The sequence below is a fragment of the Phocoena phocoena genome, chromosome 3, assembly GCF_963924675.1.
Source record: "Phocoena phocoena chromosome 3, mPhoPho1.1, whole genome shotgun sequence".
Taxonomy (NCBI): Eukaryota; Metazoa; Chordata; class Mammalia; order Artiodactyla; family Phocoenidae; genus Phocoena; species Phocoena phocoena.
This window is the reverse complement of record NC_089221.1, coordinates 90,274,717-90,293,923: the sequence shown is the minus strand read 5'-3', so window position 1 is coordinate 90,293,923 and position 19,207 is coordinate 90,274,717. Positions and strand designations below refer to the sequence as shown.

The following is a 19,207-nucleotide window of genomic DNA, read 5'->3' as shown; positions in this document are numbered from 1 at the left end:
CACTTATCCACTGGAAATACACTGGTTTCCAGGTATGGTAGGCAGAATAATTCTGCCCCCCTCCCCACCCCAGGATGTCCACATCCTAATCCCCAGAACCTATGAATATGTTACCTTACATAGCAAAAGAGACTTTGCAGATGTGATTAAATTAAGGGTCTTGGGATAGGGAGATTTCCTGGATTATCCAAGTTGGCCCAATATAATCACAAGGTCCTTATAAGAGAGAGACTGAGAAGTCTAATAGAGAAGGTGGCCACATGACAACAGAAGCAAGAGGCTGGAATGTGTGTGGAAGGGGCCACAGGCCAAGCAATGCAGGTGACCATTAGACGATGAAACAGGCAAAGGATCCGATTCTTCCCTCAGAGCCTCCAGGAGGAACAAGCCCTGCCAATACTTTGTCAGCCCAGTGAAATTGATTTTGGACTTCTGACCTCCAAAACTGTAGATAATAAATTTGTGTTTTTTTTGAAAGACTAAGTTTGTGGTTATTTGGTACAGCAGCACTAGGAAACTGATACATCAGGTTATACTATTCCTCTTGAAAATGAGGGCCAACTTTCGGTTTCACATCACAAAGACCACCATACACAGAAAAGAAACTCTTGAATGCTGGAAAAGGGGGCAGGGGTGGGGGTGGGCGAAGGGCAATGAGAAGAGCTTGGGGTCCTTGGAACTGGGCCCAAGCAAAGACTGAAGTAAGTGTGTCTAGCCCTCTGACCTGCTCTCTCATGGAGGACTTCCTCATACTTTCTCATCCGCTGGCTACAAGGTCTGACGTGCCCAAATTCACATTGTCCCTGTGCAAGTGCCCACAGATAACAATAAGGAAAAAGCACAGGAGAAAACCCCCAGACCTGCACTTCATAAAAAGCAAATGATTGACAGTCCCTTACACTGACCAAGGTGGTTATTTTTAACCTTTTAAAATTCTACTTATCTTCTAATCTTTGAATGCCTTATACAGACACCATTCACTGAAGAAATGCACATACGCACAAGATTTTTCATGTAAGTTCCAAGGCCTCCCAGTTTAAAAACGTCTCTATTCCTATAAAACAGGCCTTCTTAAATAGGCAAACATTTAGCTGTTTTCCCATAAAAACCTCTCTAGAAACTATACAATAACAATCTCACTTATCTTCCATGACCAGATACGGGACTTTATATTTGCAAGAGGAAAAATAAAACATGACATTTTATGGAAGCTTCTAATTGATTTTGTAACATATATTATTTGGCCTCATTTAAGAAGAAGAAAAATTCAACACTGAAGAACAGAACACAATTTCATTTCAGCAATCAAAATTAGGATTGCACTTGAATATAGTAGTACATAAATGTTATCTGAATTTCCTAACACATGAAAGTTTATTTCAACATTTTTTTCTACATTTAGGAGAAATAAATTAAAATTCATGGACAAAACTATTATAAATCTATCATCCCATGAAAGTCATTCACCCAAGGGCAAGATTCAAAAGGAAAGTAAACAAGTGTACTGCAGGGTGATCGAATCTACTGTGTAGATGCCCTTTATGAAACAGTAAGATGATAGTAGTACCTAAAACTGCTGTTGTCAACTAAGGTTTTGATTTCTGAAAATACCTTACAAAATCCAAGAACTCCATTAAATATTACTGAGAAGAGTTCTTAGTTTAGATGAAAAGTATGCAATTATTAAGAAAATATTCTAGAAAGCTCTATGTTAGAAGACATTACTTTGTGTAGAGAATTATGTTTATAATACTAATAGGCAAAGCAGTAAATCAAAAATAAAATTTTATATTATTAAAGGGATATTTTTTGCTACTTTTAACTCAAAGTAAATTTGACTTGGTAAGTGGCAGAGAGTTTTCCAGATGTCAATAGTAACAACAACAACAATAACAGTAATACCAAACAGCTAGCACTAATGAGCCTTTAGAACAGTGCCTGGCATACAGCATGTGCTATACTTGAATTAACTCCTTTCAGCTTCACAAACAACTTATCAAGTTCTAAAATCATGCCCATTTTATAGATGTGTAGACTGGCTTGGTATCCAGCTCATGGTTCACAGCCATTTAAATGGTAGAGCCAGGATTCAAATTCAAGCAGTCAGGCTTTAAGGCATCTTGGAGATGGGGTAGGTGGCCCTGCTCTTCTCCAGTGGGTAAGGGACTCGGGGTGTATATGCTAGAAGCACAGAGTCCCACCAGAGTTCCATTTCCCCAAGTCTCTCTGAACTCTGCTTCATCAGAGAGCTCCACCTCCACCCTAGCAAAGAGCCCTCACTCTGAAAGCCCCCAACCAGCTGTAATGGCAGGACTGGGGTAAGGGGTTTTCTCTGAGGTGATGAAACTGAGCTACTTATCAAAGCTGCTCTAATAACAACACAAGCTGTTCTTTCAGTCGTTCTTACTTTATGTAAGAGGCAGTGGGAGAGGAATTGTTAAATTACAGGTCTTCATTTTGCAATACTGGTGATATTTTGGAAAATAGTTTCCTTATCCTATGTCCCAGTTACTGAACAAACTTGGTTATTTTCCAGAGTTGAGTTTTCTACCCCCAAACTTCCTTTCCCAGTGTTCATCCAAACGAATGCTTTATAAATGATTTGTGTTGTAACAGACAAAAAAACTAAATGTCAGTTGGATGTAACCCTGGGGATTATCTACTTTAGCCCCTCTCTCCCAAGACATATTGCAAATGCAACTAACGTTTCAAAAAAAGAAGGCTGGTTAGTGACAGAGGTGGGACCAGAATGAGCCCTCTGACTCTCAGTCCAAGGCTCCCTTCACAACACTGTGCTCTTTCCAGGTATCTGACAGTAAGATCTGCCCAAAGCTCAATGGTATAGAAGCAAAAGAGTATCATAAATGTTCGAATTTATAGCTGCAAATGCAACTCAATACTATAAATTAAAATCTTAACCCTCAAAAGTAGAACTATATTTCAGGCTTTCCTACATTGAGAAAAGCATTTCTAAAAGCATAAATAAAACCACAACCAAATTAGAATTAACATGTAATTTTATAACTTTTTTAAACAAAATAAGGTTGAAAAACCTTGCAATTATTCCCAGTGCATAAGAGAAAATAGCAACTCAATGAAAAGGATGAATATTCTTTTCCAACTATTCTAAAATTTTTGATACTAAAGCAATAAAAAGAAACAGACACAAAAACTGTACATAATTTGGCTGACCCCAAGAGTCTTGTCACCAATTAAGATGCTTTCACTCTGAGAGAGTTTTGCCTAAAACAAAAACACCATCTGTTTTACCTAAAACATTACGATGTTCTATTTTCTTGTCAATTCAGAAATCACATCTGTAACCATTTTCTGAAAAGACAGCAAAAGACATTATATTTATGGGTGACTGCATAAGGAATGATGTTCAATCAAAATGTAATTTTCATCTACTAGAAGAAAATTTCATTTCTCCAATGACTGTAATGCCATAACTTTGGAGGAATACATAGTACATAAACAGGCTGATTTTTACACATAAAAAGATCTTAAAAGTTAATACAGTAAAATAAGGTTATTTTGTTGTGAAAGACAAAAATGGCAAATACGTTTGTATTCACTTTGACAACTGAAAACTTATCTTGTATGAGGCTTTCAGGTGAAGAGAAAACAACTTTTTACTGGTACAACATCTCTTTATGCTAGTGAGCCATCATGTAAGAGGTAAAAATATGAAAAAAACACAAACCACTCTCTCTTTTCAAAACACTTTTACACAATATCAGTTCTGGGAAAGATACCCTACAATCCAGTGAACCGACTGAAGAAGATACAAAACACTAGAAAAAACATCATTCACAGTGAAGGCAAACACCATGTCACAAGAGATAAAGAACACGTTTCGAAGAAAAACACACAAGCCATCCAAACACCTATAGTACTTTGAGTATACATTAAGTACCTACAAAATATCAAAATCTAAAACCCAAGTATGTTTTAGTTTGAAAAGTACCCCAATTTCACAGTTAATTTTCTTGCCTAAAAAAAATAAAGCTACTCTCCAAATAAGGATGAAATAAATAAGTCCAAAGGCTCTATTTAAAATGTTTCTTTTACCACAAAGTTGTGAAGTGTTCTGAAGTCCAAGATGGGCTTGAAGCCCTCCCTGACTTTTTCAGGATCAGGATACCTTCACTAAAATCCTTTTCCTTGTTCCTCTTGTAGTGCACGGTTTATTAATCTGCATTCAGAAGGAAAAAAAATCTGGTTCAGAAGAATGGAAGACTTCATATGCCGCATCACTTCAGTCTGTGCTCTGAACTGCCCTGAGTTAATGAGTTTTGTGTTAGCAATTTCAGAAGACATGATGGACACTGAGAGGAAGAGAAGAGAGAGGACAGAGAACTAAGTGTGCACAAAACTAGAAAAAATAAGGAATCGCTCTCACATACTCGTCAATTCTCCCCAACCCAATACAAATCACTCAAGAAATCATTCATACGCCAGATATTTAATTTACTTTAACACTTTCACAGTGCATGACATAACTCCAACTAATGGGGGAAAAAACTTGGGTGCTACAAGCAATAACACAGAACAGAATCACTCAAACTTTGCACTTTCCTTAGATTCTACAAAGTTACTTATTTCCAAATACCTCAATTGGAAATTATTATAGTCCTTCCTAGATCGTAGGTGGTAGTCCCCATGCTAACTCTGCCTTCATATTGTAAGGTATCAAAATAACATCATAATCCTACATATAGAGGCACATATTACTGTTCCCCATCTTCTGCACTTTCTTGATTGTGGTCCTTGATGGAGTAATTGTAAGATGTTGTAAGGAATGTGCAAAAGTCACTTTAATTTCATTAGACAAACCACACAACTTAAACACCCTGTGTAAACTTAATTCACTGTATAATAATCTGACAACAATAAATTAGAACCACACAGCTAGTTAAGAAAGTTTGATTTAAAGTATAAACAATAAAAAGGCAATTAAAACATAGACTAACCAGGAAATTTAGCAGGTGTTCACTGAACATGTAACTACTTTGCCATTGTTTTTAAACAAATAAACATTAAAACAATCATTTAAAATGCAGTCTGGGGCTTCCCTGGTGGCGCAGTGGTTGAGAGTCCTCCTGCCGATGCAGGGGACGCGGGTTCGTGCCCCGGTCCAGGAAGATCCCACATGCCGCGGAGCGGCTGGGCCCGTGAGCCATGGCTGCTGAGCCTGCGTGTCCGGAGCCTGTGCTCCGCAACGGGAGAGGCCACAACAGTGAGAGGTCCGCGTACCGCAAAAAAAAAAAAAAAAAAATGCAGTCTGTTCAACCACTTCTACAAATGAAATCTAAATCCAATAAACCTAAAATAATTTTGTACCTAGGAACAAAAATCACGGCAGACTAATTATAAGGGCCTGGGAAGAAGTTGCACTTTTCAAGTTTATGTAAAATTGATGAAAAGAATGGTTTAAGATACCATACCCTGAAAACACTAAAGAAGACAAATTCCACATTGTGACTCTTTAACTTTTTGAGAATTCAAAAGAGTTTTTAAAAAAATATATTTTCTGGTCTCTGTAATAAATTAAGAGATAAGTTGTTCTTCTCAGTCTTCATGTTACCCTAATTTTCATCATTTTGCAGAGCTTTTTCACGTGTTTCCTATGATAACTTTCCATTTACTTATCCTCACAGAAATAGATATCCAACACAAGAGGGAGGAGATATGGGGATATATGTATATGTATAGCTGATTCACTTTGTTATAAAGCAGAAACTAACACACCATTGTAAAGCAATTATACTCCAATAAAGATGTTAAAAAAAAAAAAAGAAATAGACATCCATCCAGCCCCTGTGTATGAGAAAGGTACCTCTTGGTCTTTATTGTGGTATTGCTTGAAGTTCATCTCTTATTTAGAATTAGTTATTTGACAAATATTTGTTGAGCACCTACAATGTACCAGGTATTTGCCACAGGATTTGAAAGAACAAGAGCTAATACTTTAGCAAGGGAGATGCACAAGCAGAAATAAAGGAAATAATCAGTTTGTTAATAATGTCTGAAGGATGTAAAGAAGATGCAGTAATGGAGAAAAGAATGAGTGAAAAATAGGTTCACATGCATAGATGCAGCCTGACTGCAAGTTCCCAAAAGGCTACTATCCAAGGGGGCTACTGTTTGTAGCATTCGGTCCTCTACACCAGCTCTGCTGTTCTGAACAAATGGAGCACTTCTTTCTTCAACAAACAATATCAGGTACTCTTCTGGCCCATGCCACCACCAGCAGCAATTTCCTTGAGTGGATACTGCCCTAGATCAATGCTCTGTCATCAGTTCCCCATTTGCTCCTGCCTATTTTATTTCTGGCAGATTCAGTCTCCAAATTGGTTGTAAAATAGAGACACAGTGAAAGCCATCAACGTGATTAAGGTTGGCAATAGATCCATTAACTGAAAGAGTTAAAGCTGACTTGAAAGTAAAAATTAAAGTAGGACATCTTTAAGATGCATGTATGTATGTGTGTGTGTGTATGTGTGTGTGTGTGTGTATATATATATATATATATATATATATATATATATACTTTACCATAAAACATACAAATGTATATTATGTCCCAGTCTACTGATGTAAGAGCAAAGCTTCTGCTTTGATTATGGGACCACTAATTGGCATTCTCTGTCATATTTTCTGCATAACCATACATATGATAAATTATCTGTGGTTTCTAGCTTAGTTTTTCTAAAGTAGAACAAGAACTTAAACACTTAAAAGTATAAAGCAATCTGAGTGCAGATTGCTTCTACATCTTTACAATTTCTTCCCAAATCTTTTGTAGTCATCTCGTCAGTATTTATCAGTGATTCAAAGCACTCAACTTTATATTAAAACAAAATCTTTTTGCTTAATTCATCAGTTTAATAAAAATCAAATTATCAGAGAAAAATAACAAGAAAAACTGATTTGGGAATAAGTAATTGATTGGTGGTAATCACACAACTCAACTGAAATACTGGAGAGAAAGAAGTGTGCCAGCCTGCTAGCTAGTAGTCTATTAGCAACAAGGTCAGGGTGCCATGGGCACAGAAAAGAAATGTAGAGTATCGGTTGATCCAGCTGGTCAATTAAGTAGAGGTTTTTTAATAGAGATCTTAGGCAAAGAGGATGAAAAGTAAAGAACAGCTACCTATCTAGCTATAAAAAGTAGCACCTTCCTTGTAGAAAAACATTTGTCCATTTTTCTTGTTGGTAAAGTACCAGAATTTCAAAGCCTTGGGGGCAGACATTATGGAAAGGCAAAGGAATCAATCTCCACACCTGCTTTTAGAAACCTGCATGGTGTCTTTATTTCTAACCGTTTATCATTGGTCAGTGACTAACTGCATTTCTCAGTCCAGTTCGATCAGCGTTGCAGTTTGAGGTTATCTTAGATTGTGGCAATAGGGTGACTGTCAAACCAAGGTTTTGGTGCTCCTCTGACTGTCATCTTCATGTTTTCATGACTTTTAATAAAAAATTGAGAGAGTCAGTCTCAGGGTTCCTAGTCAGCCATCATATAAAATGGAAGTGTCAACATTTTAAAAAAAGAAACATGTAATAGGTGTTATTTCATCTAAGTCAATGTGAGGTTGAAAGAGTATTTCAGGAATTAATACTCATCATTCCTGATATAATAAAATAAATAGAAATAATAAGGGTGGGGAGAATAGTGTGGGAAAGGTGGAGTCTTTCCTCCTACTCGCTCCCCAAAGATCTATTTCCCTGAAAAATCAGGGAGAAAGCAAACCAGTGAATGACTGACTTAAAATGGCAAACTCCAGGCAAGGTTATTTATTTTCCTTGCCAGACATGACTGTTCGTTCCAAAACTAGTTCCAACCACTGGGCAAAGAAGTTTTAACATAAAATTAACTAATGTACCATGGGGAAGGTATCTCCAGTTCCCTAAGAAACTTCTGGTTGTTTAAATAATATACTATATTCCACTCAGTCTTCTGGGTAAAACATGCCCTCTAAAAATATTCCAGATTACAAACAGGCTGAAACGTGCTTCTGGATAATCAGAGAACTGGTCAATATACATCTTAAAAACAGTCATAATTAACAAAACACAACTCAGGTGGAATGTAGATAAAAATACACAAATATCCTTCACAAGCAATTAAGATTTAAACAGAAAAGTATCTCAGAGAAGAGTTTAGGAACTCATCCTTCAAGTCCAGTAATGACTCAACTCATAAATGGACTATGCAATTAATACCCAGATAGACCTAGACTAGAATAGCTCAGCTTTTTTGAGTCTCCGGTACTGTCAGTTAATAATTCCCCCATTAAAAGAGAAGTTCTAAACTAGTTTTCTCAGGAAAGGACATTTGGGCTGCTCTCAGAATAACAGAACCTCTGGAGAGTACAGTGTCAAATCCTAGTCAAATCATGTATTCTATTATCACCTTGAATTCCCTTGGTATAATTTTAAAATGCAACCCACCATTTTCAAGAAAAAAAAAAAACCTCAATCTTCTTGATTGTGTCCATTTATCTTTCTGCTAACTAATGTGAAGACACTTCTATACTAGCTTTCTAGTACATGATAAGACTTGAGCTTGAACATTACAATCCATGAAAAACAAGCACAGTCCTTACACTAATTATCACTGCTAATGCTTTTCCATCTCCCCCAAAGAAAAACAGTGAATATTCCAAACAATAAAAATAAGGTTGTGAACTTGGTTTCTTCACTTAAAACTTATGTTTAAATAACTGGTAGAGATGTTAGATACTTTCTTACTTACATTCTGACTTGGTATAAAAATAGGTTGATGACATAGTGACCAATCAGAAAATGCTCTAAAGCCTTGAATCCCATCGCACTAGTACATAATTACTACCAGAAGAACTGTTTCTGGGAACAATATTAAAAATACAAAACGCAGAATCAGGCAAATACTCTTATGTCAACAACAATAAAAAAAGTCTTATGATCTGACAAGGCAACTCATTCAGGTATTTGGGAGTATCTTTTGAATCCACTCATTCTGAAGAGCCCCCAAGAATGCAACCCCAACAAAGTTCATTCTACAAGAATGCAATGATGCTGAGATGCAACCCTAAATTTTTCAAGTCTCATAGTATGAAACTCTGAAATCTCAAATGAGCAGTTGTCTAAATGCTGATCAAATTCAAAGCTATAATGAATTACTGCTGATTTTTACTTGTATTAGTATTTAGTGGATTGGAAGTCTTCTGCCACTCAACCTACAAATATTAGATGAAAGAATCAATTGGGGGGAATATACACCAGGATACTACATTTTCACATAGAATATGGTTCACATAGAATGTGAACCATATTCTATGCATATCTGGTGTCTGAAGTTTAATATCCTCTTCAAGCAATAATAAAATATATTACAACAAATCTTTATTAAATTCTTACTATGTTCAATATCATACCATAGGCATAGTGGTGGACATAAATGACAGAAATAATTCGTACCCTAGAGGAGTTTACAGTCTAGTGGGATTAACTTCAAATAATTATACTGGCAGAAATAAGCCAATCACAATTCCCTGCCATATGGCTGAGCTGTGTTGGACCTGATTTAGATGAAAAATTGGGGCCACTATCATAATGGGATGAGATCTTGGGCAACTTGGGAGGAGGGTGAGTTTATTTTATTTTGCACATGGGAGGTATGTGAATTGTGGTGGTCAGTGGCGAACTGTGGTAGATAGTCCCCAGAGATGACCGCCATCATTCCCTTTGCTTCCTGCACATGCTCCTCACATCAAGTAATGGAGAATAATTCCCCTCTCTTATATCCTGAATGGCCTTAGTGACTTGCTTGACTAGTAGAATGTAGTGAAAATGACCTTCTAGGACTTTCGAGTCTAGGTCCTAAGAAGCCTTGCTGTTTCTAGCCAGGTAACTTTTTCAGAGTTCTGCTTTGGGTCGATTCCTCAGATAACTACATAAATTATAGTTAATAATTTAGGCACAGAGAAAGGCCTTGGGGCAAGAAGCCACTGCAGTAGTTCAAGCAAAACATAAAGGATGGCTTAAAACCAAAGTAACAGAAAGAGAGAAGAGGATGGATGTCAGCGATGAGTAAAGCTAAAATCCAAAAGACTCTACAATTGATGATACTTAAGGAATGAGAAAAGACAGAAGTCAAAGTGTTTTCTGGGGTTACACTAGAACCTAGACAGCTAAAAGAAAATGATGCTCTCAATCAAGATTAGAATCCAAAAGAAAAGCGTATATGGAGAAAAACAGGAAATTAAATTAGAGGGGCAGGGAGGTCATCCAACAAACGAATGGCAATACCCCAAGTGAATGGGTTAATGAGTGCCTTTTTGGAGTTCTGTCCTTTTTAAATCTGGCTAAGCCTAGAAAACATTGACTTCATTTGTGTCTCCACATGGTTAATGTTTTTTTTTTCAAATTAATCCCTTCTTTTTCTAGCCAAAAGAAACAGATGTACGATTCCTTACTAATAAATACCTTGCTAAAAATTAAAAGCATTTAAAGGTAAATTTGTAATAGTGGTTTGAATAAATTACTCTCAAACTAAAAACATATCTATTACTTGAAAAGTTAAACTTTCAAATTTACAGACGCAATCTCGATGTAACTTTGATTACATACTGGGTGGCATTTCAAATTATCTACCATTAAAAAAAAGTTCCTTTATACCTTGTCAAACCATGTGACATACAGACCTGTGCTGTGGCAACATTTAATCCTGTCCTGCCTGAACAGATGGAATACTGAAAGAAGACTGAAATCTCTTTGCCTGTCTCAGATTTTACCTTGCATCCTCAGTGTTCTCCAAGTTCCTAATCCTGTAAGTCTTTGTATTAAGTGTCCTTACAGTTGCTTTCCTTAGTCAATTGTGAATGTAGAGAAACAGAAACATCTTTGTACATTTAAGGATTATTTAAGGCTAGACAATTTATGACTTGTCCAGGGTGCCCTAACTTTTAACTTTTAATCACATCTGCTTTCTATACAAAGGCTAAGAATGTATTCACTATACAGCTCACATAACCTTGTGAACTAAATTAGGCACACTGACATGTACTATGTCACTTTCAGCAGATCATGGACTACTTTTTAAATACTCACAAACTAAATCATGTTAGGTTATAACTGTAATGTTGCCAACAGCATGATCAAATTCATTTACATGTATTATTTAAACTGTATGGATTTAGACCAGTGTTTCTCAACTTTTTATTACAACCTCCTTAAAGATTCTTTTTAGACATTTTTTCCTAATCATCCCTCTACACAATTTTAATACTACACATAAAATGTTTATCTGTTACGTACTATTATCTGTATCTGTGCTTTGCATATTAAAAAAAATAAGTTTTTTTCACCGCCCCCCCCCCCACCAAGAACCAATTCTTAGCCTCCTAGGGAAGACATCTCCCTATTGAGAATGCATGTTTTATTTAGATTAATAATATGTTGTTCAAATAAGTATTATTCTTATAAGCAAAATAAAGCTAAGCCTTAGAGCATCACAGAAGACTCACGAAGAATAGAAGACTGAGTTATGGCCACTCTTTTTTTTTTGTTCTTTTGTTGTTTTATGGTACACGGGCCTCTCACTGCTGTAGCCTCTCCCGTTGCGGAGCAGAGGCTCCGGACGCGCAGGCTCAGCGGCCATGGCTCACGGGCCCAGCCATTCCACGGCACGTGGGATCCTCCCAGACCGGGGCACAAACCCGTGTCCCCTGCATCGGCAGGCGGACTCTCAACCACTGCACCAACAGGGAAGCCCATGGCCACTCTTTTGAAACTGCCAATTTAAAGACTGAGAAGTACAGACAATTATTTAACTTTCGGTACCTGCAAAATAAAACTACCAAAGGCTTCCATTTTAAAGGCCATCCTCAGTCCTCCATTCTTCACTGATTTTACTGAAAGATCAATAACTCAGAAAATTTGTGGCTAACAAGTAAAAAATAGATTCTAAAACCAAAAATATAAGTGGTTTTATTCATGAGGTTCTAAAGTTCAAAATGGACAATAAAGATAAAAATAGGAATCAGACAATCCTAAGTATTCCCAATTCACCTAACTATGGAAACAGGAGCATTGACATTCGGTAGAAAAGAACTCTGAAGATATAATATTAAAATGAAGAACACTATTTAAATACAACCTGTTTAAATGGAAATATCAAAAAGTGACTGTTTTCCTAATAGATTCAAAAAGCCTACTTATGTTTACCTTTAATTAAAACTTTTCAATATTAAAAGCTCAAAAATATATTAATTAATAGATCTCTATCTCCTAACTTTCTGTCCTTAATTAATAGACCTCTATCTCCTAACTTTCTTCCTCTGGCATAAGTAAGGCTGAATTATCACTTACGTCTGGCTAAGGCAAGGACAGAGCACAGAGCATGAGTCCTCTGACTCATTATGGCCCCATCCCCACTGCAGCCCACCCACCTTAACATGTACCCACAGGAAGACTAATGGGCTGGGGATGGAGCATGAATTACTTATAGCAAGCATAAGTTATTCTTAGAGTCAGCAAAAAAGAAGATCTTCCCCCACCAAAATAGAAAAAGATAAAAAAGGTAATAGATAAGAGGATATGCCAAAAGCCAAATAGATTTACTGACACCACAGTTTATTAGGGACACAATATATAAAGAATGCCCATACAACCCAAAATTCATCAAAACATTACTTATTTTAAGACAAAGGAAATGTTTTGTAATTTTACAACTGATTTTTCTTTCAATATCATTATCCTTTCATCCTAACTATGGCCTGGCAATATGAAAGCTTTAAGTCTTCAGCAAGACTAAACTTAAGACTTAAACTTTCTTTTCAAATTAATCCCTTCTTTTTTCCAGACAAATGAGATGTAGGGTTTCTTTAGTATTACTTTAGTGATACTTTAGTATTGCTAAAATATACTTACCTTCATGTTCTAAGGTTGACCTATATATGCTTTAAGTTTCTATTTACTGAAGAAGTTTAGTCAGCTAAGGCTCTAGTCTATGTTTAACTGAAATCTCAACTTTATTAACAATTATAAAATTTCTGTAATAACTTTGATTCCATTTATTTTAAAATAATTTTAATAAAGTGTAAAATCATGAATTACACTTTACAATTACTCTTTTATTCTACAATTTATAACAGGTGATACTCAATTTCTCAATTTAGGTAGTAAAAAGTTATATTACAAAACTACACTGTGTATCTGCGTACACTGGGTACTGACTGATTGATATCTGCTCATTAAAAATGGATAACTTGGTTAAATAATTGTCAATAAAAACATAAAAGGTTTCTTTGTAAATCAGAGGCAGCCATTAATTAAATGCCCCATTTTTAGGTTGACTGAACACCTTTCCCATTTACTTAAACATAAATCAACAATGTGAAAATGGGGCAGTTTTACAAGCACAATGACAGTTATCTAGTAAATAATTTACAGTAGGAACCCTTATCTTCTAATAGTAATTACATCTCTTCTTTCATTTAAAAATACAGGATCAGAGATTAATGAAAACAAGGTAAGTAAATAAAAAGGTAATCAAGAAAGAACACACTCTAAAAATAATCAATATTGTAAATATAAGGTAATTTTTAGAATAAAGCTACATATTTACCATCCAACATCAAGTATTCTGTAAGAAATATTGTTATAATAGTTTATTCAGCTATCAAGATACTAAACGCCGTGTTAGCTATTAGCATTGAATACAACACAGTCATGGGAGAAAATCCATTTCTTCAAAACAATTGTTTTAAATTTGTAAGCTGATTAAATGAAATACTGCCCTATGATATATGCTGGGTCCAGAACAAAATCATGAAAACCCCAAAAAGTTAAGTCATAGAAGTGGTCAAATTTTATGAGAAATTATGCTATTTACCTTGGCTCCGCACTCAGACTTATTACATTTTTTTGTGGCAGAGAACTTTGTGTTCTTTGTTTCAAATCCTATAAAAATGAACAGAAATTTTTATTTTACTTTTAAAACTTGTTTCAAAGTTAGCTATGTAATAGTACCTTAAAAAAACATGAAAAGGGCACAGTAGGAAAAAAAAAAAAAACAACCTCTTTCCAGCTACATGAAGTCCATCATAGTTCAAAACAAATAAATCTTGTGTCTGTGCACATGTATTGTGTATTTAGATTTCAAGTACAGCATATGTTATGGGGACTAGAGTCCATAATGAGCAGTTCTAACTATGAATCAAATAAATCAGAATTCTAGAGACAATTCTGCAAAAAATTTTACTATGTTACTTTTGTGTCATATGTTTCATATCTTTAAAAAATGTAAGTCTGTTTATTGCATTTTTACTTTAATATGAAAACATATGATCAAGGAGCTTCTAATTAAAGCTAAGGAAAATAACAATTATAATGTCCAGTTACCTTACAATATCACTTAAGTGTTCTAAAAGCCTGTATGCTTTACATACCTTGAAATAAGCTCATTATTTTATTTTTCATGCTTAGATTTAGTGAGAATAAAATACACACCATAAATCAAATAGAGTCACACTTATGGGAAAGAACACACAGGTAATTTATATAAAGTGATAAAAATTCTTTCAAATAATGTAAAAAGAAATAATTGTATTTCAATGTCTCTTTTTATTAAGCTTCTCACTCCCTTTTCCAACCCAAGAACAAAAGAATCACACATTTTTATTATGAAAATAGAAGATATCAACTAACCATTTCTAGCAAGGTATCAAAAGAGTAAGAGTCATACGAGCGTTTGTCCTTCAAAATAAGCAGCAGTGCAGAATGTCCAATTATCTTCTTTAAATTCATCAATGAATGAAAGAGTCTGTGAACCAAAAATTTTACTAGTCTGAGAAGTAATTTAAAAATCTCTATGCTGTATAAAAAATAAATAAAATAAAATTCCCCCCCCCAAAATCTCTATACAATATTTTCCTAGAGAACAGACTTGTGGTTGCCAAGGGGGAAGGGGGTGGGGGAGGGTTGGATTGGGAGTTTGGGATTAGTCAGATGCAAACTATTATACATAGAATGGCTAAACAACAAAGTCCTACTGTATAGTGCATGGATCTAGATACAATATCTTGTGATTAAACCATAATGGAAAAGAATATGAAAATATATATGTGTATAACTGAATCACTGCTGTACAGCAGAAATTAACACAACATTGTACGTCAACTATACTTTAATAAAAACATTTTAAAAAATCTGTATATAATATTTTCAGTTTCTTTAATTATGGCCAAACCACTATCACCTTCATCCTGTATTCAAAGTGAAACCTATAATAAACCTATGATGAATTGGCTCTTTTTTTTTTTTTTACCCTGAATGAAGTACTTAGGGATAAAAAAAAAGTTAATCAGAAGGTATCCCTGATAAGGATTCATTTAAAATAAGAAAACTTTCTAGACACACCCGAAACACATAAACTTATTCAAACTACTTATATTCTACATGAATATCATACCAAATAATAACAATAGCCAACATGATCACCCCAATAGCTCTAAGGCGTTCTACCAAAAAGCAATGATTTGATACTTTACTTTAGAAAAATCTTTAACAAGCATTGAAATAATGACAAAAGAAGACATGAGATTAACTCTCATTCACAAAAAAATTCAATCAGTATACACATTTCAAAGAATTTAAGTTCCTGAAGAATTCAAATATATATTTTGTGAATTTAGTTTCATGTTCTTGTTCAAAAGAACTAGAGAAAAAAAGTATTTCACAGATCCAGATAATGAAATTATCTTTGTCCTTATTATATTTCTTTGTCATTGAAATTCTTAACTGTATTCAAATTGTATAATTATGTCTGAGGAGCCAAAGGGATGCTTATGAATCAACTGTTTCAAGATCAGTTCTGGAATAGAATCTCAGTACCAGCTATTGGTGAAGCACTACACATAGGGGAAAAAACTTGCCTGTTTTCCAAGTTTAATCTTACTTTTTTAAAGCTTTAGAGAGCAGGCAGCTCTAAGTAAACTCATATTGGAGAAATCTGTAGAGAAACTTTGCTAATCATGTTTTCAATCAACCATTAGAATAAATCTATTATGTTTATAGAGTGATTATATTATTTTCCCCAACACAGGAAGCAATTTTGGATCTATGTGTTAAAAACATTTTTGTTGGCATGCAACAACAAAAAAATTGTAAAAGAATTAGATAGAAATAACTTCTTTTTTCCAGAGCATTAAGATTAACTTCAAAGATGTAAGCGATCATGATCAATAAGTTATGAATTAAATGCATTTACATAGTAAATCTGTAACCATAGTATTAAAATCTTATGGATTTAAGTTCAGACCATCATCCACCTAAATTTCTCAGTCTATTCAAATGTTTTACTACATAGCAGTAAGTGTTCTCACCAGACTAAAAGACCATATACATGAATGAATACAATTCAGTTAGAAAAACAACTCCTTCAATCTAAGTTTATTTTTATTATCTACATGGCTATCTTTATGAGGTCGTCTGAACATGAAGAATAAGTCATGTTCTCCATCAGCTAAAACTTTATAAGTGTTACAGTGTATTAAAGTAGTCCTAATTAAACTGAGTGAATGTCACGAATCAATTTTCGTGTCCTAAAGGCACACACGCAGTCTTCTTATGAGATGACCGCTAAGGACAGGCACATTTCCCAAACACTTTCTCAGTACGTATAAAGCTATTTTATTGAAAACAAAACAAAGCTAAACATAGTAAATAAGTCTGGGGAAAACTGGGTAGAACAAAATTTTACATGTTTCAACATTTCATCAACGTGGTATTTCTCAGAGCCTCTAATTTCCTAACCCACCCTTATCCTATTATGAAACAGTTCAGGAAACATCACTTTGGAATCACAGTTTTCTAGTTTGCTACCATTCCTACAGTCTAAAGGAGACGTTATCATGTCTGTTATTCAACAGTTTGATCTACATGTTAGGAGTCTCGTTCTTACCCTCTGTTCATTTTCTCCTCCTACCTATCTTTATTACAACTTAGCAATTGACAGAATTCTTAATCTTTCTGTAACTGACCTCATTACCATTCCTTCTTCACACAGCCCCATTGACCACTTTTAAGCTGAACATCCACATAGACACTGCCCAGTCTAATTCATTTATTATGCCATGATTAGAATTAACATCCAAATATGCCATGATGTATGCTTGCTCTCCAGTTTATAATTACATAAAGATTCAATCTACTGTTGACAGCATGACACTAAGAGTCACCCTTAAACGGCAGAAGAGAGAGCTAAAAAGGCCTGGAGCCCTGATGGCATTGTGAAGCTGTCACACCTGAACCAGTGACCTGCAGACTTCTTTCACATGGCCTAAAAATAAGCAGGATAGGATTAATTCTGTTTCGAGCTGCTATTACTAGCAGCCAAAAGCAGCCCCTAACTCATACACTTGTTCGCTGGGACATTTCTGCCAACATCTGAATAAAAAGTAGTCAACAATCCAAGGACAAGAGACCACCCAATACTAGTTGCCTCTTTATTTATAATTCTCTAACTTGTGTTTTGAAATTTCCTACTTAAGATGTCTGTGCTAATGACTTCATAATTGTTTATGACTTTTCAATGAAGTGTGAAGTACTCACAAAGCAAATTTACAAATGTCAAGTACAGCTTGAGAATTATTGTGTCTTTTTTCTCTGAGATGCAATTTTGTATGGGGATGCTTTTATAAGCTAAAAGCAACACCAAACATATGGAGGAACTAATGACAGGCCTCTGGAGAGGTTATGAGACAGAAAATGTTCTGTAGCAAAAACCCAATGACCTATACCCAAATCTCTTTCAAGATCACAGCCAGAGAGATAGCAAGTAGGCAGTGGAGGAGGATGACTTCTCTATTTCCTCTTAGGAGCTCTGCTCTGGTCTGATTCCCAGCAGCCTCACTTTTAAACTCTCAATAAACCAAGAAGACAGGAACAGGTGAAAAAGAAAAATGGAGTATCTGACCTTACTTTCAAAAATGCTTTCTGTGGAAGAAATAACATCATTATCATACAATGATCTTTTCCTACTTTAAGCCCATATCAATCTCAACAGACGGATCCCAAATACATCTGCCATAGAAAACTGAGAAGATATTCAAGGTACTACCTTGAATATATTTTTGAAAGACTCAAGTCAACTAATGAAATCTCAAGAATACTTTTTTCCCAAGTTTAGTGAAAGGCAGTTGAAATACTGTAACTAAAAATTTAATTAACCCTCATTACAATTAGTAGTATCAGTTGTGGATCAATTTTTTAATAATGATTTTATGTGCTATGTACACTTTACACATATGAGAATACCTATAAAAGATTCACTTTTTAAATCTATAATCAGAGCATATTTTTAATGATTTAAAAATAATATCAAAGCATAATCTGGAAGAAATACTAACCTAAGCTACAGTGAAACAATAGGCAAAACTCCTCCCCCAGGAGTTTTGGGAATCTCCTCTGCACTGATCCTAATGAATGGCAGCCTCAATTCTGGTATGATGATGGAAATCTCACTACCACAAAAGGTAAGCTTATTGGGAAGCACTGTTTACAAAGCCCTCTGCTATTCTGAGCCAAAGGCTGTACTCATTGTTTCTGATCTGCAATACGAAAATAACTGAGTTCTACTCCGTCGTTCATTTGACAGACCATCCAAGAGCTAAAGACGGCTTTGATATCAATACTCAGGCCATCGCTTTTCATCCCAATTCCTTATGTCGGCCATATATGACAAGGTTTCTAGGCTCTTCTACTTCCTGGCTGTTCTTCTAGGCTTAAACTTTTTTGTCAATGCCCCTATCAAAAAATGAGGTATCCAAGAACAAATGGATATGAAATAGGATGAAATTAAATGGCTATATAATGAAGTGGAGCTCTTTATCTCCCTGGATTATAACTATGATTTACTTGATACCAAATCCTTGGTCAAGAAGTAACCTCAATTACCACACTGTACTTGGGGAAAAGTGGGATCGGTTTTATAATAATGTTTTACTAATCCATTTACAGAAATGCACTACAATAAAAAGTTGAGACAGCCAGTACTTTGTCAACAGATTTCTTGAAAAATTGGTGACTCTGAAAACTGGTGGGTTTTCTACAGCAAACCTTATAAGGGATATAATTATCAAAAACTTCATCAAAACATAAGCATTTTGGGCTGTCAGCATAACTGAAAATGTTTTCTTGGTGTGACACATGTATC

At 35.1% G+C, this 19,207-nt stretch overlaps 1 protein-coding gene across 1 annotated transcript in view; it reads right to left on the bottom strand.

Annotated features, from left to right (window-relative positions):
• Positions 1 to 19,207, bottom strand: part of MAN2A1 (mannosidase alpha class 2A member 1) — a 159,968-nt gene that overhangs the window by 55,056 nt on the left and 85,705 nt on the right. The window contains exons 11-12 of the mRNA XM_065873309.1: positions 14,701 to 14,815; positions 13,886 to 13,953 (exon numbers count right to left, since the gene is read on the bottom strand). Coding sequence (XP_065729381.1) covers positions 13,886 to 13,953; positions 14,701 to 14,815 — 183 coding nt within the window. The remainder of the gene's footprint in view (positions 1 to 13,885; positions 13,954 to 14,700; positions 14,816 to 19,207) is intronic.